The 23,547-nt window shown below is 40.8% G+C and overlaps 1 protein-coding gene across 2 annotated transcripts; it reads right to left on the bottom strand.

Moving 5' to 3' along the window:
• Positions 1-81: 81 nt before the first annotated feature.
• On the bottom strand, positions 82-5,591 carry C6H5orf51 (chromosome 6 C5orf51 homolog). Of its 2 annotated transcripts, none has more exons than XM_039545004.1 (6): positions 5,474-5,591; positions 4,709-4,815; positions 4,111-4,257; positions 3,519-3,650; positions 2,374-2,485; positions 82-467 (listed from the first exon to the last, which is right to left on the bottom strand). In XM_039545004.1, exons 1-6 carry the CDS (start codon positions 5,481-5,483, stop codon positions 181-183), a joined length of 795 nt encoding a protein of 264 aa, XP_039400938.1. In that variant the 5' UTR covers positions 5,484-5,591; the 3' UTR covers positions 82-180. The 2 variants fall into 2 exon arrangements, with proteins under 2 accessions (XP_039400938.1, XP_039400939.1); XM_039545005.1 differs by lacking the exon at positions 5,474-5,591 and adding an exon at positions 5,331-5,463.
• Positions 5,592-23,547: the final 17,956 nt, after the last annotated feature.

Genomic DNA, 23,547 nt, shown 5'->3' with positions numbered 1-23,547 from the left:
AATTCTCCACAGTAGCTTTCAGAATTGTAGGTGTAAAATTTCCAATAGCACAAGAAAACAGTCATATTACTGAGCTTTGAATAGTGTTTTGTCTCAGTTTAATGTTGACCTTTCTACGTGTGTTCTTCATATATTGCAACTTTCTTGTAAAGAATGCATAACAGCAACTGGTTAATTAAGCTAGCTCTGGAATTTCTTGAAGTAGTCCAAGATTAGTTTTGCATTTGCCGTATTCCAGTCTTGTCCTTTTAAGAGTCCCTCACACACAGCTACATATTTCATTAACATCTTTTCTCCTACTTCTCGGAAATCCAGCACTGCACTATGTAAGCTGCAATACAGTTCAGTATTAGATTCAGAATCTATTTCATGGGTTCCAGGCTTTTCTTCTCCACAGTGCTTCAGTCCCCAGTAACACATTTCTCCAATATACATCATGGCCAGAACATGGGTATCGCTAAATATACCTGCAAAAACAGTTTAGAATTCAAGACTCCAGGTGACATGACACACCTATTTCCCCCCCTCCCCTTATTCTGTTTCACAAATTAATAATCATTAACTTAGTGCTTTTCAACAGATCAAGAATTTTACAAAAGGCAGTAAATATAATTATCCTCATTTTACAGAAGAATACAAGAAAGCACAGAGAAGTGAAGTAACTTGCGCAAGGTCACCCAGTAGGCCAGTGGCAAAGCTGCAAAAAAGACTCCAAGTCCTACTTCATTACTTTGTCCACTGTCTTCCATTAGAAGAGGGGTTTTAATACTGACTTTGCCATGTACAATTTTCTGACAAATATCAGTGTTTATTGCAATGGTTTATAAAAATACAGAATGTCACTACAGAGGCAAAGGATTTTTTTAAAATACTGTAGATAAACTTTTCTGCACTTCCTCAGCAGCACCGTGTTTAAAAAGCAGCTCCCCAGTAGTATTAGTAGCTTTAGTATTTGGACAGTGCCATACTGTAGATATCCATGGTGTTTTACAAAGAAAAAACATTACTAAAGAAGTGAAGAGACAATGACTATAAGATAAAAAAAAAAAAATAAGTCCTATTAACTCTTCTTACTTTATAAAAAGTGAATTGTATACTTATGACAAGGCTAGATTGAAAGCCCCGGTGATTGTCTTAATCCCTACTTCAAAACACTTCCTATTTGAATTTGTTTAATTCATTTAACCAGTGGGTGCTTCAATTTTCATAATTTATATAAATGTACAGTGCCACCTCAAAAGAATTTGTTGAATAGAGACTTTTTTTTTTTTTTTTTTTTTAATGATTTGACTAAAATGTTATATACAGGCAGTGCTTTTTTGGGTGGGGGGGTGAAGCTAAACTCTGTTGTTTTTAAAACAAAACAAAACAGGAGTACTTGTGGCACCTTAGAGACTAAACACATTTATTTGAGCATAAGATTTCGTGGGCTACAGCCCACTTCATCGGATGCATGCAGTGGAAAGTATAGTAGGAAGAGTTTGTGTGTGTGTGTGTGCGCGTGCGTGCGCATCCAAAGAAGTGGGTATTCACCCACGAAAGCTCATGCTGCAAAACGTCTGTTAGTCTATAAGGTGCCACAGGATTCTTTGTTGCTTTTACAGATCCAGACTAACACGGCTACCCCTCTGATACTTGACACAAGTACTCCTGTTCTTTTTGCGGATACAGACTAACACGGCTCCTACTCTGAAATCACTTTTTTTAAAGTACTTTAAGATCCTCAGATGAAAAGCATTAATAGCAATAGTGATATATAAAGCCGTAAAACAGGTACAGCATAGGCAGTGACAGTAAAAATGTCCCAACTCTACCTAATGTGACTCAACCCAGTTCTGGAAGTACGATCTCTACCACTGTGAACACAGTTAATGGACCATGTCCATTTAATCCTAGGCATGACTGCAGAGACTGCTAGCAAGGTACCACTTAGTACCAGTTATGGTGGGTTTTGTGCTGCTGACACTTGCCTACTGAGAACTGGACAGATCATAAAACATACTGGCACCAAACTGTCTTCAGATGCCAATAACTTTTGGGCACTGATGATCTGGACCAGAATTTGAACCAATGACCTAGATGTCAAAGGCTTTGTATCCCATAACTAGATCATTCAGCTGTCCATTTTCCTGAGATGAATTTATAGTTCAGCTAATTGTCTTATTCTCTCACTTCCCTTCCCTCTCCCCCTCCCCCCCCCGCCCCATCCACAATTCAGAATAGGAAAAGAGGACAATTTGTTGGGTCCACTAGTCTTGCCTGTTTCTATGATTTATTGTTCTTAAAAGGGGACAGAATTTGAATGTGAGTGAAGTTCAAATTATGTGGTAGAGGATCTTACAAAGGAGAGGGAACAGGAGAAGAACAATTTACCTTCACTGAGCAGTCTAGCTGTGTCTGTATCCTGAAATGAGACATCATTTAGCTGAGGAGGGTATCTAAACCTTAGCATCTTCAGTAAGTAATGGATTCCATCATTAAGGCACTGAATATAAATTACACAGAAAATAGAGAAGTGTTAGAACAGCATACAACAAATTAGATCAACTGCAATGTAATCAATTCTAGTCAGAATTATTTTAAATTAAGTATTTCCCAAGTACTTATGTGAAGGAAAAACAATAAGATGAATATAATTTAAAGGCAAAAGTAATTTTTTAATTTATGGAGAGTCACAAATCCATGAAATTAACTTTTTTCATCTTCCTGTGTTCAGATATGCAACATAAACCATATTAGATTGCTATATTTATGATTTTAGGTAAGTACTTTAAAATTGCTATTTTAGGGAGCTTAAATTAATTTGAGCTGAATTTTAAACATAACGTACTAATTGGTAACATCATAGAAGTATTTTCAGGTAACTTTTCAAATGGCTGCTGAACAGAAAATAATTTATTTAACTTTTGAAGTAGATAGTGTCAAAGGGTAAAATTTTCAAAAGTGCTTAAGTGATTTAGGAGCCTAAATCCTATTTTCAAGTGCAATATACGCATTTGTCCTTAAATCTCAAAAAAATCAATAGGATTTAGTATCCTAAGAGTTTGTCTACATGGAAAAGTTATATCATTATAAATTAAAGTTTAAATTTTAACAATACAGTTATTACATTTAAGAGCGCCTTTTTTATATTTAAAAAAGAAAAGAAAAACCTTTGGAAGGGATTCAAGAAAACTGAAAAAGAATATCCACAAGGGGGTTTATATCAGTATAACTATAGCAGCATAACTGGTAAAATTTTCCCATGTAGACAAGTCCTAAGTCACTTAGGTGCTTCTGAAAATTTTACTCCAAGTTTCCAACTGTGATCCAAACTGAGCCAGTCCAATGACAGAAGAGAAAACTGTGAATAGATTAAAAAATCTAATATATTTCGTGGCTGTTGTGATTTTGTCAACAACTCCAATCTACCTCAAAGCAAACAGCTTGTCTGAGGATCACAGTTATCCCATGATCACCAGCTTGTTAGAATTACAACAAATTTTAAAATGTTTGCTTGTGAAGAAAAGGGGCTTTACCTTTTTAAACAAGTCAGTGTTTTCTGTTAGCCAGCATCCTCTCTCTTTTACAGTGTGACAATACATGTAGAGTAGAGCTCCTCGTCTCCAGGACAGACATTCTAACAATTCTGTACCAAGAACACCAATTAGCTGAAATAAAATTCAAAAGCTGAACCAAAACTGTTGTTTTAGCCCCAGGAAGTCAAAGAAATACATGAGAACTGTGAAGGGCACAGAGTTTATTGTTTTTAGGTTAGGCAGCCAAAAAGGTCTCTTGAAACTAAGTGAGTTCTGGACTGAACTACAACTAGCAAGAACCACCACTGTGAGAGTCTAGTGAGCTGCTCAGTGCTTATACACAAAAAGAACAGGAGTACTTGTGGCACCTTAGAGACTAGTATTTGTACAAGTTTTTTCATGAAGTTGATGGATTTCCACTCCATACTGCTAAATGCAGTGCCTTGCATAATAGACAGATAAGAATCAGAACTTTTTAAAGAGACCTCAGAATATTTTGTGGTCTACCCATCAAAATTAAAAATAAGTGTAATTCTCTATTCAAACTCCCAACCATTTGAAATAAGGTCATTTGCCATAATTCAGTACTCACATCTTGATGCACGTTGCTTTCTTTAACTAGAACCTCTGGTTCTGAAAGAATACTGATAAGTTCTTTAACTCTCTGTAAGGAAGAATCTTCTGGAAAATCTTCATCTGCAAGTTGGTTCTCCTCAAAATATGTGATGTCTAAGACTATCTATAAAAAGAGAAGACACATAAGGCATAAAAACATACTATAAACAAAACATTGAACAAATTCATTAAACATTATATATAGTAAAATATGAGCTTGTTAATGTTATGATTTTAAAGTTAATTATTTTGTAACAACATTTAATTTAGATAAACTCACTCTAGAGTTCACAAATCACAAAGTTAAAATTCTTACAATAATTTCAATCTACATAATAGACACAGGAGTCAATGTTGTCCTCCTCTAACACTGGTGCAACTCCCATTAATTCTGGCTTGTCTCTGATCCAGAGCATAAGGTGACCTGAATTTTCAGAAAATGCTTGCAACCACCACAAAATACACTAAAGGTATCCAAGAACATTGAGGAATCTTTTCATGCTATGCCACCTTTTCTTTAATTTTAATTATAAATTTGACTGTTTCTTAAAGCATATCTCATTTAAATACCATACCTGTGTATAAAGCTGCAAAAGATTTGAAGGATTTACAGTTTCTTTATCTTCTTTACAAAGATCTTTCAGCTTCTCCAGAGAAATGGCACCCTTCACTAGAAAAGCATCTGTAAGAGGGTGGGGGGAAAAGACCTTAGAAAGCCAGAAAAATGTCTGGCAATAACCTACAATCAGCCTCAGTGTCTTTCAGCAGCCTGGCTTGCCTGACTTTATCATTACACGTTTGCAGCCATTATGACAGTATCTGGCTCAGTGCAGGGAAAACCTACCCTCGAAAACGTTTAGTTTTAGTTCTCTCAAACAGCTGAGTAGTAAAATCCTGAAACAAGCCAGAGGCGCGTTTACTTGACAGCCGACTACTTTTGTACCGAAGTTTGAGCCCCCACTTTTTCACGCTCACGGGCGGATGCTTTACGGAAAGGCTACACACTAGAATTCTACTTTTACTGGAAAGAGTCTCTTGCCCTGGCCACAGTGACAGCAGGCGGAGGCTCGGCGGGAACATGAGGAAGCCGCTGCAGAGCTCTCGCGAGACTGCCCCACGGACGGAGCTGCCGTCTCTGCAGGGCTCGGCTGTACGTGGGACAGGAGGCCGGGGGACCCGCCAGCTGCCCCCGCTCACCATCGCCGCCCGCTCCTCTCAGCCGTTCCAGCCTCCGCCCCAGCCCCGCCAGCCGCTGTCGCAGCGCAACCACCGCCGCACCAGCCATTACAGCAACCACACCAACCGCCTCCAGGATCACGTGACTCGACCTGCCTTCTCACCTGACCTCATCGCCGACCCCGCCGCCAAAATCACGTGATACGAGGGGCGGGCCCAGCGGGTGAACACGCATGCGCTGTCATGGGAGTGACGCGACCAGCCAACTAGGCGGGGGGGGGGAAGACAGTCTCTGCGCATGTGCCATAGGGAGAGCGTATGTCATGGCGTCACTTTCAGTCTTTCCCCCTTTGCGAGTCTCTTCGGTCGCTCTCTGGATAGGGCGCCGCCCCCTGCGTGAACGGGATTTAACCCCTTGTTCTCCGCCCTGCTGCTACTCTTCTTACCCACGGCAGGACTGGTCGCTCTTGTTCCTTAGTCCACCCCGCCCCCAGCAGCTGGGGTGGGGTCAGGTCGTTGCTAGGTGTGTCCCACGTTCACCCCCAGAAGGGGCTGGCCCTGGGAGGTAGGATTTAGGCTCGGGCGGGTGTGAGTGGCAGAGTCGTACCCAGCTTGGTAGAATTGTCTCGTTTCTCTGGGGTCAACGGCAAAATGTTTCATAGTAAAACAGAAGTTGTCACCATTAGGCTTTAGAGTTAACACATGAATCCAAAGGGGGTAGCTCATGTCTCAGAGGTGGCATAGCAGTTGGGTCACGTTTGGAAAGTTTTTATTCACCTGGGGGATAGAATGTAAACAAACAAAAATCCCTCGGGAACAGGGATGCTGAGGAGGTGGGTGAATATCATTCCACTGACTCCTATCATCCACACTTAAATGCTGCTCTCCTTCCCACTATGCAGCTTCAAGGCCTTTGAGGAGCATCTCCACTAGAATCAGTTAATTGTTTATAAATCAGGATGCAGTCCAGACCTGGTGTAAAATGGTTCTTGGCATTAAAATAATTGTAAGTAACATTGACTTAAACTGAAGGCAGAATGACTAAAAGGCAGAATTTTCCAGATTTTAAACTAAGCATTGCCCCAGTTCCAACTGCTTCACTGCTGATTCTGAGGGATAAGATTGTTTGTTTAATAATAGTTGTGTCCTATGCAGGTGTTACTGTTTGTGGGAATTAGATGACAGTTGTCTGGCCAGTATTTCCTGTTTACAAAACTGAGGCTATAAATAGGGCAAGAACTGCACAGTGGCTTTATTTTCTCTCTCTCTCTCTTTTTTTTTTTTTAAGGCTCACTGTTTTTCTGAGTAGGTGGAAGAAAACACATATACCAGCATGTAAGTACCTGCCATTGAGATTATAACAGGTCAGCTTTGTTTCTGCCATCAAATAGAAGAGCCAAAATATGGCATTGCCACAATTCCTGTCTCTCTTTACTTAGGGAGACTTTGGCCTAGTCTGTAAACTGAAAGGCTTTCACCACCAAATCATGTACTAAAGATTGGCCTTGTTTAGATTAGTTTTATATGCCAAAAGGGGACACTGGAAGTTGATTAGGAAAAGGAGGAACTGTCTGTGCTCATAAAATTGCTTCTCTCTGGTTTACTTTTTAATTGGGTTAGTTCCTTATTGACATGTTTGGCTTTTTGCTCTGTTGAATCAGAAAAATGGGAGTTAGGAAATATTCGGAATGTGAGTGTGATGCTGGCAAAGCAGGTGCCAGCTCAGGTCAGAACCCCAGACCAATTCACTTGTGTGTTAGTATAGATCAAAGAGTTAAATATATGTGTGTATTCAGATGTTTAAGCATAATTAAAACTAGTGTAATGTAACTTGTATTGTTTTCACTTATCTGTTCCTGTTATAATGTAACAGCAAATATTTACATGATGTATACCCGGTTGACTAAATAAACCATCAAATAAATCTTGTGGAATGCTAATGAAGGACTTCAGGGCCTTAACAGAAAAGGCTAATTCCAAAGCAAATGGCCATTGTGGTGATGACCTGAGGTCAGAGACTCAAAGTGGATTCCTCTCTCATCCTCATCAAAGGAAAAGCCCGTGTTGGTAGAGAGACTATCCACTTGCTTTCTATGTGAAGATACTATAAATATGGATTCAAAGACAGATCCTTTATATCCTTTATGAAATGGCAGCCAGTACGTCCCTCGGCGTGTGCCGCTTCCAGCAGCTCCCATTGGCCTGGAGCAGCGAACCACGGCCACTGGGAGCAGCGATCGGCAGAACCTGCAGACGCGGCAGGTAAACAAACCAGCCCGGCCCACCAGGGGCTTTCCCTGCACAAGCGGCAGATCAAGTTTAGGTACCACGGGTCTATAGGATTAGCCCAGACAAGAGACTTTCACTTGTCACTTAAAGTCCGATACTCTATATTTCTATGAAACTTTTGGTTTTGTGGCTTTTCTGTCTGTGTCTCTGTTAAATATAATAACAAATATGGATGTGATTGCAGAACACTGTCTATGTTGTCTCTATATATCTGGTAGAGATTTAAAAACAATTCATAAACTTTACAAATTACCGTAATGGGTCCATAAAAATAGTACCTGTCCTTTACCCAAAGAACATTAAGGCCCAGACTTTCAGAATTGTGAATAAGCAGTTCTATGCTCACAAATGCATGAGTATAATCATCACTCACAGTTATTCTGATTGCACACACAAACCTGATAATTTAGTGCACAACTGTAAAAATGCTTTTTTGCATAAGCAGTTATGAAACTTGGGCCAATCTAACCGAGTCACATAGGCCATCAATATAATTTTCAATGAATTATGAGATGCAACAACCACAAAAAAGGATACATTTTTATTTTAAGGGAAACTGTATGAGAACTGCACTCATCTGTTACATATTGTAGATAGAAGACAAAGAAACAAGTCTGTCAGTGGGTCAAAGAGTCCATGTTTCTGGTACATTGGGGATCATTCAGGATTTCCACAATCCATCCCTTCTATGAGAACTGCATGTTGGAGGTCTCTTACCTACTATCAAGACAGTCAAGAGTGCCCTTTTGAGTGTTTCTAAGCTGTAAGTAAACAAGACTATAATGACAGGTTTCAGAGTAGCAGCCGTGTTAGTCTGTATCTGCAAAAAGAACAGGAGTACTTGTGGCACCTTAGAGACTAACAAATTTATTTCAGCATAAGCTTTTGTGGGCTACAGCTCACTTCTTTGGATGCATAGAATGGAACACACAGACAGAAGATATTTATACATACAGAGAACATGAAAAGATGGAAGTTGGTATGCGTACTTCCACCTTTTCATGTTCTCTGTATATATAAATATCTTCTGTCTGTGTGTTCCATTCTGTGCATCCGAAGAAGTGAGCTGTAGCCCACGAAAGCTTATGCTGAAATAAAATTGTTATTCTCTACGGTGCCACAAGTACTCCTGTTCTTTTTGAAGACTATAATGATTCAGACAAACAGTTCATGCCACAGGATAATTCTTCAACCATGGTGCATAATGGCTGAGGTGTCAGTCCCTGACTATGCCTGGTATTTGGAAGCCAAGCTTTCAGTTACAGCATGTGATAAAAGAAAAAGAGATAAGGGAAGATTTAAGAATGCTAACCTTACTTTATGACTGAAGAATCTCTGAGTCCTGTGGAGTAAAAGTAGTGAATAACTTGCAAGCTGTATATAATTCTGAAAGCATTTCCCCCAGATGATTTGTGACGTAAACACAATACAGCTGTTAAGCTCTGTATTTGACTCACTGAATGGACACTTTCAAAACAATGATCTAGAACTATGCATCCTTGTGACAGGAAAGCTGGCTGGCAGCATCTTCACATACTGTTGGAATTTTCAATTATAAGAGAATCTGAGAGGCCCTCTGCATCTTAGGTGAGAATCGTCAAGTCAAACTTGTCAATTATTGCAAGTTGAATGTAAGGACTATCAGAGGTGCTTATATTAAACTTGGTACAGAAGAATCAATTTATTCTCTAAATGGAGCCCAATGGCTTTCAGTCGTTGTCCTAAAACGGATACTGTCAGACTGCGAGGGAGAAAGATAAACAGAACTATTCTTGTCTGCCCTTGGGGTTTTGAGAGTTCAGAAAATTGCTACAGAGTGTCACCAATGCATCCAGCACATATAGCATTTAATAGAGAAATGCCCGGAGATGGGCATTTCAATGAAATACTCTTATACCAGGCTACTGGCTTATCTTTTCCAAAACTTTACAGAAATACAACAGCAGACTATTGAAGGTCTTAAATAAACTGAAAGTGTATAGCTCGAAACTGTCTCCAGAAGAATCAGACCTATGCCTATTATGGGTCCTGATGGGATATAGTTACTGGATAGATAAGATCAGTGCCATGAAAGAATAGCCATTTGCTATAAATGTACAGAACTGAAATGCTGCTTAGGTTTCACAGGCTGCCATCACCATTTTAGTGAGGGTATATCAAAGATAACCTGACCATTAAACCAGTAGACCAAAAGTGGAGGGAAAGAACTACAAGAGGCCTCAAAAGGTAGCCCCAAGTGACTGTAACAGGCCTCTTGAAAAGTGATGGACAAAGGAATATCTGGAAGGTTTTGAAGGCCTAACAAAAGTTAACCACAAGACCTGTCTTGGTACCTGCAAATCCAAAACTGCCATATATCCTCTACTGGAATACTTGCACGATGGGAAGTAGCTCTCTATCGAGAGTGAGATGGACAACTATGAGTTATGGCATAAGTGAGCAAGGGATTAATGAAAAGTGAAAACATCTTGATTATTAGCTAGAATCATTTTCTTTAAAATGGGCTGTTGTGGGACATTTCACAATTATTTATATAGTAGTCAATTTAGTGTCGTCACTGGCAATAACCCTTCAATTTATATGCTTACCACTGCAAAATGAGATAGAACAGGACATTATTGGCCAGCTGCCTTATCAATTTATATTTTTCAGATCAAGTGTAGAGCAGGGAACATTAACTGAGATATCAATGGTATTTCAAGGCAACCTTGAGAGTCCTTAGCAGAGGACTATCATCATTAGCCAAAACAGAGGACCGATTAATTTAGGCAGTGTTTCCACAGTGGAATTAAAAATTGTCACATTTTCAAAGGGTGTTATAATCACTCTGTCAACATCTTGCTATGGGATTTTTGCCATTTGAGAGAGTTACAATGTCTGCTGCTTTCCTTGTTGTCTCAGTTGTTATGAGTCCTTCAGCTATGCCCAATGGTATTGTTTTTTGGTCGCGGTCTGTTCCAGGCATGACTCCTAAACACTTTTACCAAGGTCACAGGGAAGACTCATCTGTAAACAGTCACTCAGCTTCCAAAAACAGAAAGATTGCCTATTGCAAAGTAAGGCAATTCTGAGAGAGTGGACCAGACTGGAGATAATAGGCAGAATACTTTATGGATAGTACACAATACGGGGTACAATGCACTACCAATTAATTCTGCCAGTGATTTGCATATCAAATATGTTCAGTTTACAAGTAAAAAGATGGTATTTCTGGCTGCTGGCTTTGCAAACTAAGATATGGTAGTAAAGCTAGTTTCCTTCCTTCTCACACTCATTTGTCATTAAGCTTCTGCAGTCTAGATCATGCATTGAACATTACTTGTGCAGCCTCATTTTCTTCAGTGGATTTACAGAGGTATAGCGGACTTGTAAACAATTCTATTGTCATTGTACAAGAAGGAATATAATCTAACTCAGTCTTTTGTAGCTGTGTTGGACAAACAGTAAATAATTTTAGTCACCAAAGTAAGTAGTGTGACTTTGAATAGATTACATACAAGGAGCAGACCTGTTGAGCAAGAAGTTGCTATTTTAACTTTTCAGAGTAGAACTTTAATAATGATCTCTACAATTACATAATTGCATTTGAAATAAAACTGACATACACATTGGGGGAAAATGTAACTATAAACACACAATGCCATTTATGAATGTTTGGATTATTGAACATTTTGTCCTAAAGTTTAATAGTCTTCAGATCAAAGACTGAGGATGATTGGCATGATGTTATAGTTTTTGTGTACCTTCCAAAAGCCACATTTCTCATAAATGCCTTCAGATCATAATCCATGTGCAAATATCTGTAATTAGTGAGCAAGTCATGTAATAATTCACATATGACTATGGTTTGGATTTGGAAAGTGAAGAGGGAAAATACAGTACTAGAGTTAAAACAGCACTTGAGTTAGTGAAGTGTTCATGTTAGCATCCTGGATAACATTTTAAAAATGTTTATAGATTTTCTGTTGGGAAAATTACTGCCTTCTCCCCTTGCACTGGGAGGAGACAATGCCCACAGAATAATGAAATTAAGCATGTGAGGGTTTATTCATCAGAAATTAAACATGAATCTATGAAAGTCACATAAATCCAAATGTCAGGTCTCCAACAGTACACGTTTGGCCCCAATGGGCTTCTTGCTAGCTAATAGGATTTTGGTCAGAGCCTATAGTGGAAAACATGGGAATGAATGCTCAGTGGTGTTGCTCTAGTTCTGGGATCTCAAACTCGAATCACCACGAGGGCCACATGAGAACTAGTACATTGGCCCAAGGGCTGTATCACTAACACCTTTACATATAAAGGTACAACAGCCCCGTCCCTACCCCCTCTCCACCCCTTCCATGAGGCCCCGTCCCCATTCCAATCCCTTCCCCAAAGTCCCCACCTCAACTTTGCCCCCTCCCTGCCCCTATTCCAATCCCTTCCCCAAATCCCCACCCCTGCCCCACCTCTTCTCCTCCTCCTCCTTGGAGCACGTGGTTCCCCGCTCCTCCCCCCTCCCTCCGGGAAAGTGCTAAGTGCCGCCAAACAGTTGTTTGGTGGTGGGAAGTGCCTGGAGGTAGGCAGAGAAGCGAAGACATGGCGCACTGGGTCGGGAGGGGAGCTTGTCAGACCACAGGAAATAACCCCGCAGGCCATGTGTTTGAGACTCCTGCTCTAGTTGTTGCCAATATAAACTCCTTTTCACAGAGCTCTTTTTTGTTGAATCCTTTTTTGTTTCATTAATGATGTGGCTGGTGCTGTTGATTCCTTGCAGTGTTTAATTGAGGCTCGCCAGAGGCACCTAGAGACCCCAAAACTGTTGGGAAACCTCATTATTAAGACGCCTCAGTGGAAGTAGGTTAAACAGGTGGTTGTCTTCACAATCTTTAGGAGGCTGTGAGGGGCCCTGCTTTGATATTTTCAGGGTCCCTCAATAGTTGTTGACTGTAGGCAGCAAAGTCTGTTTTCAGTTCATCTGTGTTACAAAGGGCACTAAAATATCACACTTCATTATGTTCTGCATAGGAGTTTCTGTTTCACAGATGTTCTTGTTTTACCAGGTAATCCTATTAACTGGTTTGATGCTGAAGAAAAGGTAGGAAACTGCACATAACTGTAAACTCTGAGTTGTCCTTAAGTATCTTCTTTAGGTTTCCAGAAAATTATAATGCTACAATCGCTGAAACAGGTAGTGGCCACAGAGGAACCAGATGTTTACTAGGACTGAACCAAGGGACCCCTGAGTGGGTGCACACAGTTATTATTTATATTGTTATCACAATATATAGAGGCTCAACCTGGTTGGGGCTCATCGTGCTGTACAACTGGCCCTGCCCCCAAAAGCTGACAGCTTAAAAATTCTAGCCAAAATTGCCAACAAGCAGCCCAGATCTGTGACTGGTTTCAGGGTATTGAAGTCTGTATTTGATGCTCTCCACTTCTGCATCCATGCAGCCACATGTCTTGGAAGCAGGTCACCTGGCCCAAGCACAGGGATTTACAGGCTTACTGCCTTCCTCCTCCAAGGACAGAAAATGTGAAACAGTGGATGGAGTGCCCTGGGAGATTAAGTGTATCTCTTGGAGCTCAGATTTCATAGAATTTTTTAGCAGGAGGCCCTGTGCTTATCCATGTGAACTGAATATTGAAGGTTTATAGTCATATAACCCACATCAGCTGACTCTTTTAGGGTCCATTCATTTGTAGTATCTGTGGGCATAGGGGAGTCAGATTTGGTTTCTCATTTTGTTTTTTGAGCACCATTCATCCTGGCTAGTGATGATGTACATGTGGGTGTTGTTTGATTGTTTGTGTTGGTTGGGTTTTGCATGTTTTCTTTTGCCTTTTTTAACCATGTACACAAAATAAAAATGGTATGCAGGAAGCTGATTGCATGCATATTACATCTGAATATAGAGAGAGATAGCGGGAGGAAAACACCACCAGTGTGTCAACCTTTCTGGATTTTGAGGATGGCAAGATACTATATAATAAGCAATATGGGGCAAACTATACTCTCATTTTCAGCTATGCAACCCCTCTGAAATCAGTGGGATGTCTGTTGTTCAGGTGGAATTGAAAAAAAGCAGGAAATCATCATAGCATCTTGCGGGCGATCCCTCTCTCAATTAAATTAATTTTAATGTCCAATCATCATGATGTTGCGGAGGCAGCGCATGTGGAATGCTTCGAGCTGCTTGATGTGACGCCTATATAGTGTCCATGTTTCGCACCCGTACAAAAGAGATGAGAGAACAACAGCTCTGTACACAAGCAGTTTTGTTGACATCCGGATGTTGTGGTTTAAAACTTTGACACGCAGACAGCCAAGTGCCTGGCTTGCTTTGGATATTGGTGCATTGATCTCATTATCCAGTGATCCATCACTAGATAATATGACACTACCCAGGTATTTAAAGTTCTCCACTACTTTAAGCTGAGTGCCGTCAATGGAGATACTCGGGACAGAAGCATTTGATCCAGGTGCAGGTTGATGAAGAACTTCTGTCTTTCCAAGGCTGATAGTTAGTCCAAAGAGTTGCGAGGCCTCAGCAAACTTGTTGACAATGTACTGAAGATCATTTTCAGTGTGAGCCATGAGGGCACAGTTGTTGGCAAAGAGTGCCTCAAGAAGGAGTTTCCGCACTGTCTTAGTCTTTGCACTCAGGCGACGGAGGTCAAAAAGTGAACCATCGTGCCAGTATTTCAAGTATATACCTTGGTCCAGATCTTTCATTGCATGGCTAAGGACGCATGCAAAGAACAGGTTAAATAGGACAGGAGCGAGAACACATCCTTGTTTCATGCCATTGGTGATGTTGAAGGGGGCTGATGTGGCTCCAGCAGACAATACTTCGCCTGTCATGCTGTCATGAAAAAGGCGTATAATCTGGACAAATTTTCTTGGGCAGCCAAGTCATTTTAGAATGGTCCAAAGGGCTTCCCTGTTGATGGTATCAAACACCTTTGTCAGATCTATGAAGACAGCATACAGGTGCATATTCTGTTCAATGCACTTCTCTTGTATTTGTCTGACAGCAAACACCATGTCGACTGTGCTCCAGCCAGGTTGGAAACCACATTGACTTTCAGGTAGATTTGCCTCGGAAATACTGGCTATTAGGCGGTTCAAGATGATGCAGGCGATGATCTTCCCACCAACGGAGAGGAGGGATATGCCTCTATAGTTTCCACATTCTGCTTTGCTGCCTTTGTTCTTGAAAAGAGAGGCAATAGTAGCATCGCGGAGGTCCTGTGGTATGTTTTCATCCTCCCAGATGCTGATGATCATGCTGTGGAACACTGCTAGTGCTGCTGGACCTGCTGCTTTGTATATCTCTGCTCGTATCCTATCTTTTCCAGGAGCTTTTCCTGAACTCATCTGGCTAACAGCTTTCTTAATCTCATCTATAGTGGGCAGAAAGTCAAGATCTGTCAGAGCAGGTTGTTGTGGAATTTCATTGAGGACATTATTATTCACGGTTGATGGTCTATTGAGAAGGTTGCTAAAGTGTTCTCGCCATCTTTCTGCTGGCAAGACAAAGTGCCCAATCTCGAGGTCCTCAAGAGAGCCCAGATGACAAGCATTGAAATGATGATCATGAAGTCACAGCTACGTTGGACCAGTCATGTCAGCCGCATGGATTCCAACAGAATCCCCTGCCAGCTTCTGTATGGTGAGCTCTCCCAGGGCATCCGGCATATAGGTCGTCCACGGAAACGTTACAAGGACACCATCAAAGCCAATCTGCAGTACAGCAGTATCAAACCCAGGGACCTTGAGGATGCCACCAGTGACAGAACACAGTGGCGTGCAACAGTCAGAAATACCTGCATCGCCTTCGAGGAAGACTGCTGCCGGCGTCTACAAGAGGCATGCGAACGACGTCACAGAGCATCAGCAGCGCACAACCCACTGACCGCGAACTTCCCATGCACCATCAGCAGCAAAAGGTGCACCTCTAGAATTGGCTTGTACAGCCATCAGAGGGCACACCATGAGACCAACACTAGATGATCTGCACAGATTTGTCATCATCGGATCGATGGACTACCAAGAAATGTCCAATACTGGAAATAAACTGTTGCTACCTGCAAAATGATTACTGGGTTTGCCTAAACAGTCACAATAGTACCAGTTTGCTTGGTAAGGAACTTAGTGTATGAAATGCATTACTATTGCCTTGTAAAGAACTGGAGTTTAAAATGCAGTTTTCGCTCTTCCCTGCCAAGGCATGTTTGGAAGTACCCTACTTAGCTATTTGATGTGAATGTTACATTACAGATACTAGAAAAGCCTGTTTTTGTAGCCCTACCAGCCATGATCTGGCATGCAGTATTTTTCCTTTTAAGGGCATCTGTTTTAATAGTGTTGTTGGACAGGTTCTTTCAAATCTTTCCTGGGGTATCTCTTACTATTCACATAGATCATGATCAGTTTGAATGGTAAAATATCATCTGTCTCTTCTCTATTGGACAAAGGGACAATTTGGACAATGCTTTCCTGTCTTGTGGCATTCTGAAGGGTTTAGCGAAAACCCAAGAGTAAGAGATTCATATCAGGTTAAACTACTTCTCTTACTTCCTTAATCAGAATTAAGAGCCGTCTCAGTAGGTTCCAAACTATACACTATGGCACTGTTGGGTGTTGCAGCTGGCATCTGTAGAAATCAGCTGATTAGGCTATTTGTTTCTTTAAGGAAATATTCCAGATGTTAAGAAATAATAAATTCCTTCTTATCCTTATTCTAAGATTAGTTGGAACAAGCTGTCTTTGTTGGAGATTGTTAACTTCCATCAATACATCCTAGTCTAGTGAAATTTACCAAACACATTAATTTTGCTTTTTGTCTATTAAAAAAAGCACTATCTGTAGAGTTTCCTCAGGTTGTGTTATGTAATATACTGCATGTCATTTAATCAAAATTGGCTGTTGCCTTAGTTTATAGGTGCAATATAACTATACGTTGTAATGATGTAGGCATTAGATCAAGGTACGGTATATGCAGTGGTCACATTTAAAAAAAAAATCTACCTTTAACTACAATGACACTAGGCAGAAACTGTAGTTAAATGTTAAAATGTTAATGGCACTGACTGTAGATGCAGTAGAGCAGGGGTGGCCAACCTGTGGCTCTGGAGCCACATGCGGCTCTTCAGAAGTTAATATGCAGCTCCTTGTATAGGCACCGACTCCGGGGCTGGAGCTACAGGTGCCAACTTTCCAATATGCCGGGGGGGGTGTCTTACTGCTCAACCCCTGGCTCTTCCACAGGCCCAGCCCCCACTCCACCCCTTCCCACTCCTCCCCCCCCCCCCCACGAGCCTGCTGCATGCCACAAAACAGCTGATCCGGAGGTGCAGGGAGGGAGGGAGGGGGAGGCGCTGATCATCAGGGCTGCGGGTGGGTGGGAGGCACTGGGAGCTGGGGGGGAGGGAGCTGATAGGGGGGCTGCTGACATATTACTGTGGCTCTTTGGCAATGTACATTGCTAAATTCTGGCTCCTTCTCAGGCTCAGGTTGGCCACCCCTGCAATAGAGCTTAACTGGAAGAATTACTGCAATAATTTCCTACCTATAAATTTTACTTTATATAAATTTTTATATATAGTTTGTATAAAATCTGTGGCTCTTGGATTTTCTCTATGTAGTTCCTCAGCCTCGCTGATAGGCTGTTCAGTATCTGGCATGGCACTGAAAAACTTTGGTCTTATATTCTGTTGTATGGCAGCAGGTTCCCATAGACATCATACCCCTAAAAAAAGAGGGCACTGGAAATTAGAATACCAAAAACCAATTAAATGTTCTCTCTTTTTATATGGATCTGCTCATTGTGTTATACCACCATAGTTTCTCTATTAAATAAGCAAGGACCTGTTCCTAATTCTACTGAGATACTTTTATCATAATGAAAATTCTCAGTGTCTTGCTAATTGTTCAAAAATCATTTGATTTTCAAGATCAATTCAGGAATTTACCTTCTGAATCCTGTCAATTGAAATTAAGATATGCTCCTAGCTAAATCACATTTATGGAAATATTTTCATGCTGTACAAAAAGGGAGCAGCCCTGGTTCATTCCTTTGCTTCAGCTGCTTTATCCTGTTCCCAGAGGTGCAAAGTAGCTGAATCCCCAGGGACTGGTTCTACCCCCCTCAACTCACATTGGCTGGCACCATGGCTAAACTGCTGCAGTTCTCCAGTGACTTCATAACTGTTGGAAAGTTACCATAGGCAGCCAGGTGTAATTTACACCAGCCCACAGGCCAGGCCAGCCAAGGACTGGGGAGCTGCAAAGGTGGCACAAAGCCACTGCTCTCTCCCTCCCGTCCCTCCTTACCTCTGGGTCTACTCTGCAAGCAGCTTGTCCAGAGCAGAGACTATGATCTAATGCTGAATTTAAGTATGTCAACAAATTCTGCAAGAAGAATTTGGGCTTTATTGGTTTACATATACTGAAAAAGGTTAAACTGAATTGCACTAGCTGCACCTCGTCTCCACTGGAAAAAATTGTGTGGGATTGTATTCTTGGCTTGCTAGAGTCTTTATTTATAGGCTTTTTTAATATGTAGGGTAATTCTATTATTTTAACTCAACAGCATCTTAAAACAATTGGATGGGGTGGCGAAGAAATGAGTTACTGAGCCAAATTAGTCTATAGCGTTTCTCCACTGACCTCCAGGGGAGTTACACCAGAGATGAATTTGGTCCATTGTGATGACTGAATTTGCAGGGATTTAAATTTGCATTTACTGAAATGCTCTTGATACAGATTGATTTTCTTTTATCAGTGTTGTTGCTTTGCCTGTTTTGAAACAAGTCCAAGTGCTGTAATAAATGGAAAGACAGGTTGTCTAGTTTCATTGTAGCAGCATTGTATGCTCCTATCTACTTGGCTGAACGGATATTTTGTAACTTTTACTTATATCAGTACTCCAAAGACAATCATAATAGTGAATGCTGTTGTCACAAACTTGTTTGTTAGAGAACCACTACCATGATTTCAGGGTAGCAGCTAAAAGTAAAAGCAAGAAGCCTGTGGCCTCCTGGTGAGAGAGTAACATTTTTGCAGCATGAGCTTTTGTGGGTGAATACCCACTGGTGCTGCATTCGGCGCGGGGTATTCACCCACAAAAGCTCATGCAAAAAACCGTCTGTTCTTATAAGGTGCCACAGGATTCTTTGCTGCTTTTACCATGATTTCTACCAGCAATGAAAGGTCCTATAATTAAAGAGCAGGTGCTTTACAAAATGCACGCACAAACAAGGACATAGAGAAACTAGTGAGACTCTAGTATCAGAGGGGTAGCAGTGTTAGTCTGGATCTGTAAAAGCAGCAAAGAATCCTGTGGCACCTTATAGACTAACAGACATATTGGAGCATGAACTTTCGTGGGTGAATACCCACTTCGTCGGATGCATGTAGTGGAAATTTCCAGGGGCAGGTATATATATGCAAGCAAGAAGCAGGCTAGAGATAACAAGGTTAGTTCAATCAGGGAGGATGAGGCCCTGTTCTAGCAGTTGAGGTGTGAAAACCAAGGGAGGAGAAACCGCTTTTGTAGTTGGCTAGCCATTCACAGTCTTTGTTTAATCCTGAGCTGATGGTGTCAAATTTGCAGATGAACTAGTGAGACTCTGATATTAAAAATAGATTGATAGTTCACTTTTATCTTGCTTCATTAATTAACATCCATGATAAATACGAGTTGCTCCTTTGCTCTTAGGAGCAGGACTTGAACAAAACCAGTTATTTCCAATGTGCTATTTAGGGGAACCAGTGAGACCTGAACTGCGCGAAACAGTAGATTTTCAAACTGTCACAGAACGTTCAACATAAAGTCTAATGAAGCACACTTACAATATCAACATTTTGTCTATGTGAATCTATAATGACAGAAGACTAAGACCTCACCAGACATCAGTGAAAACTGCCATGGCAGCTCTTCAGATGACTTGTGTTGGGATACATCATGCTGGAGACTCAGACCCAAATTCTCAGCTGTGCAAGGGAGCCAGCGCAGGTCCCTGATTCTTGGGCTGGCTGTACATTGACTCTAGTTTAGAGCCGGGCTGCTCTAAAATATGTCAGCTGGTTATGGCCCCTATCTGTGCCCATTGGCCACATCCCTTCTTTACTCTCTCTGTTCTCAGTACACCCCCTATGCCAGGGTATGCAGACTGGGTGGTGTAGAACGTGGCTATGCCCCCTGGGACTTCCTGTTCCAGAAGAATGCTCAGCTAGGGAGATCTGGTGGTGCTATGGTTCTTTGCACCATTGTAGCAGTGCAAAGGGGTCAGAGTGAGCCAGATAGTCTGAACTTTAGTTTTTCTGCAGAAAGAACTAAATATGTAAGAAAAGTAAACTTCAAGGAGAAACAAATATGACCTTCCAGTTTTTTCTTAACTTTTTGAAATTGTCAATACTTTTAAAATGTCAAATGTGTAGAAATGGCAATTGTGTAGAATTTGTCTAACTGAAACCTGAAAGCAGTTTATCGTGACATGCAATATAACAATCGTTCAGCAATTCACAGTTATTGACACAAGAGGCTAGGCAATACATTACCATTGAGTTGGCGCTGCCCAAACCTTTGACTTGCATTCAGAACTAAACATAATCCTGCATTCTGGAGTCTAGAAATGACTTCAACTCTTTTTATAGTGTTGTGCTAATTTTTTATGACCTTATTTGCATCTTTTGGATCTATACAAATCCTTCATTTGTTTGGTTTTATTATAGTGACTATAGTGCTAACCCTGGCAGCTGGCTTCTGTGTTTGCTCAATAACATTGAATTTTGCCAGCTTTTAACTTATTTCTCAGAGTGAATGGGACTGTACCTGGTGTATGTATTTTTGGTGTCACACTGACCAAAGAGATAAGAACAGATTTAAAAATTTTATTAAAGTAAATGTTTGAAATGAAATATACACAGGTTGAGAGGGAAGGTACTGTACATCTGGGGTCAGGCTTGGGTTATGGGGGGTTACAGATATCGTTTACTAGGATGAAAAGATACATACATATCGCATAACCGGCATAGACCCAGATTGGGGTGCAAGGGTTTTTCAAGTGTCAGTGGATAAGTGGGCTCGGGTACGCCACCCCTGGAATGAATGAGTCCAAGTCAGTATCGGTGGAGCAGATAGGTACATGGGTGGGGTGCGTCCCATAACCTTACTGCATCCAAATCTGTTAAACGCTTGATCACATCTTTAAATAATTAGTTTTGCATCTTGTTAAGTAGCCAAGCCATACACCCATTTTTGTCATATGCATTTGTAGATGGATCTTCAGTTTAGCACACATGCAACTTCCTATTCACAGTTTCAAACTCTTCTGAATGGTATTTGTCATTATCTAGACCAGTGGTTCTCAACTAGGGGTCCAGGGTCCTCTGGCTGGCCACGAGCAGGTTTCAGGGGGTCCACCAAGCATGGCTGGCATTAGACTCGCTAGGGCCCAGGGCAGAAAGCAGAAGTCCCACCACACTTAGCTTCACAGTGCCCCCTATTATGTGAGGGGTCCCAGGCAATTGCTCTCCTTGCTACCCCCTAACACTGGCCCTGTTTTTTATATGCAGAAAAACAGTTGCTGTGGCACACCTGGGCCGTGGAGTTTCTATAGCATGTTGAGGGGGCCTCAAAAAGAAAAGGTTGAAGAACCCCTGATCTAGACATCCCATGATGGCTTTGCCAGATGGACTTGTTTGAGCTATTTTAAACAAACTTAGTTTTTTAATTTTAACATCAAAAGATTGTTATTCATTTTGTATGAGCTTCCTCTGATTACTTTGCACTCAGTTTTATTGTCTATTTTGGGACTCACATTTTGTTAATTTATTTGTGCCACAAACCAATCTGTTGTAGAACCTTGTAAATTTATTAACAGATTCTAACAAAACTAACTCTGCTTCTGCATCATCATCAGAGCTTTGTCCAGCAGCAGTATACATGTGAATGTCTTTTGCTTTTGTGTTTCTGCAATTTGTATTGCATGGGACACACTTATGCAAAATGGCTGTTTTTATTGTATCATGACACTGCAACTCATGTACTGGATACATTTGTGCCATGTTATGATTGACCCTGCATTTATTTCAAACAGATCTGGTTTCTGCCATTTGTTTTCCCTTGTATTTTAGCTTCACATCTTTTGGTATGCATTTTTAATTAGATCAACTTCAGTTCTTACACTGCTTGTCAACCACTTAATTTAGCAAGCACAATTTTTACTAGTCTTGCAAATATCCACTGTTCTTTAAAAGTAACGTCAATTTCTTGTTATACTACCAATCTGTTAAATATTCAGATTCACATGACTTACCTTTATTACTTAGATCTGTAATGTAATGGTCAGTGTAACATCCAGCAGTTCATTTTTATAAGGAAAATTTACCTTCCATAAATATCTTGTGTAGTTCACAGTATTCTCAAAAATTTTAATGACTTTGTACAGCAGTTTCCAGTCCTTTACATGCTCCCACAGGAATTTATTTGTAGATTTCCAGTGCCTGCAACATGCAATAGTGTGTAAGATTTCATCCTCCCCTGATTTCTCTGTAATATAGTTTTTTTGGGGGGGCGGGGGAGGGAAGGGGAAATAGGGAAGCTCTGCAATCATTTTCTCCAGTTTTCTACCAAATTGCCTACTAAACCAAAGGGATTCACGTGGATTCATTTTCTCCAAGGACTGATGATATGATGTCACAAGAAAACAATATCCTATTAGTTAAATAGTTACTCACTGTATACCTGTCAAATATGTTTGTAGCTAAGTGCAGTGCATGAATGTATATTTCAGGCGCCCACAAGCCAATGAATTTGCTTGTCAAATTCAGGTGGACCTGGAAAAATGGTTTCAGAATGATACAGTTCTAGTTCTTTCAGGATTGGATAAAATGTTATACATTTGTCTAGAAATAAATGGCATGTAGAGTACAGGCGCTACACTCCCAGCTAGCATAGGTACAAATAGCAATGTAGAAGGAAGGGCACTGCTTCGGTGAGTAGAAAACAGACACATCAGAATCTTAAGAAATATACCCCCACACAATTCTCTATATGCTCGAGCAGTGCATCCCATTTCTACAGTGCTATTTTTATCAATAGTGTCCCATTGCCAGAGCCCTTTCTCCTATGCAGTGGGGAAAGGCTCTAGTAGGCAGAGGGCAGCAGGGAGCTGCCAGAGCTTTTCCTCACTGCAGTTAAGCATAGAGAAAGCATGTGATTTGAGTCTTCCTGTAAGGTAAAGCAGTGCTGCTATATGGACAATGCTTGTGTAACTAACTCTCTATGGATTTGTGACAGAATTACTCTGGAGGGCAATTTTATGAACGTATACCACTGTAGGCACTTTGACATACTGCTGTCTTTGTCAAATTTCCCTTAGCTTTATGCCACATAATATAAACTCTTCAGTTAAGGTTTGATTATGTGCGATAACTAGTAAGTGTAATGATTAACCTAAAGCATCTCTAAAATAGTTACCTTACTCACATTAACTGTAGCTATTTGACTTCTATTTGGCCTCAGAGTTTCACAATTCAGCTACTATTCACTCGCAAAGGTTGTTAAATGTGAATAATGTTTGACTTTCATGCTACTAATGTAACAGTGGCTGGTCATAGTTTAAACGTGTTCCTATTTTCCTTTTCTTAAAATGGGGTACGTGTTCCAGAGAATTACTGAGGTTGGTCTGTAGTATGTCGTCGTTGATTTCTCTAGTAGAACCTCATACGGTGGCTGGCTAGCAGTAGCATTTACTGTTTGGGGATTTTTACAATTACCAATTCAGCCTCACAACACTCCTCTGAAGAATTAAATATTGTCTCTGTTATATCTGTGGGAAACAGATGCAAAGCAAGGTTAAGTAATTTGCCCAAGGGCCCAAAGTCAGGCAATTATAGAGCTGCAATTGAACTGGAGTTCCTGTGTCACAGACTCTCATGTGCATTATTCAC

This window comes from Mauremys reevesii, linkage group 6 (genome assembly GCF_016161935.1).
Source record: "Mauremys reevesii isolate NIE-2019 linkage group 6, ASM1616193v1, whole genome shotgun sequence".
In the NCBI taxonomy this organism is placed as follows: Eukaryota; Metazoa; Chordata; order Testudines; family Geoemydidae; genus Mauremys; species Mauremys reevesii.
The sequence above is the reverse complement of the archived record's forward strand: the minus strand, read 5'-3'. Positions and strand labels throughout refer to the sequence as shown.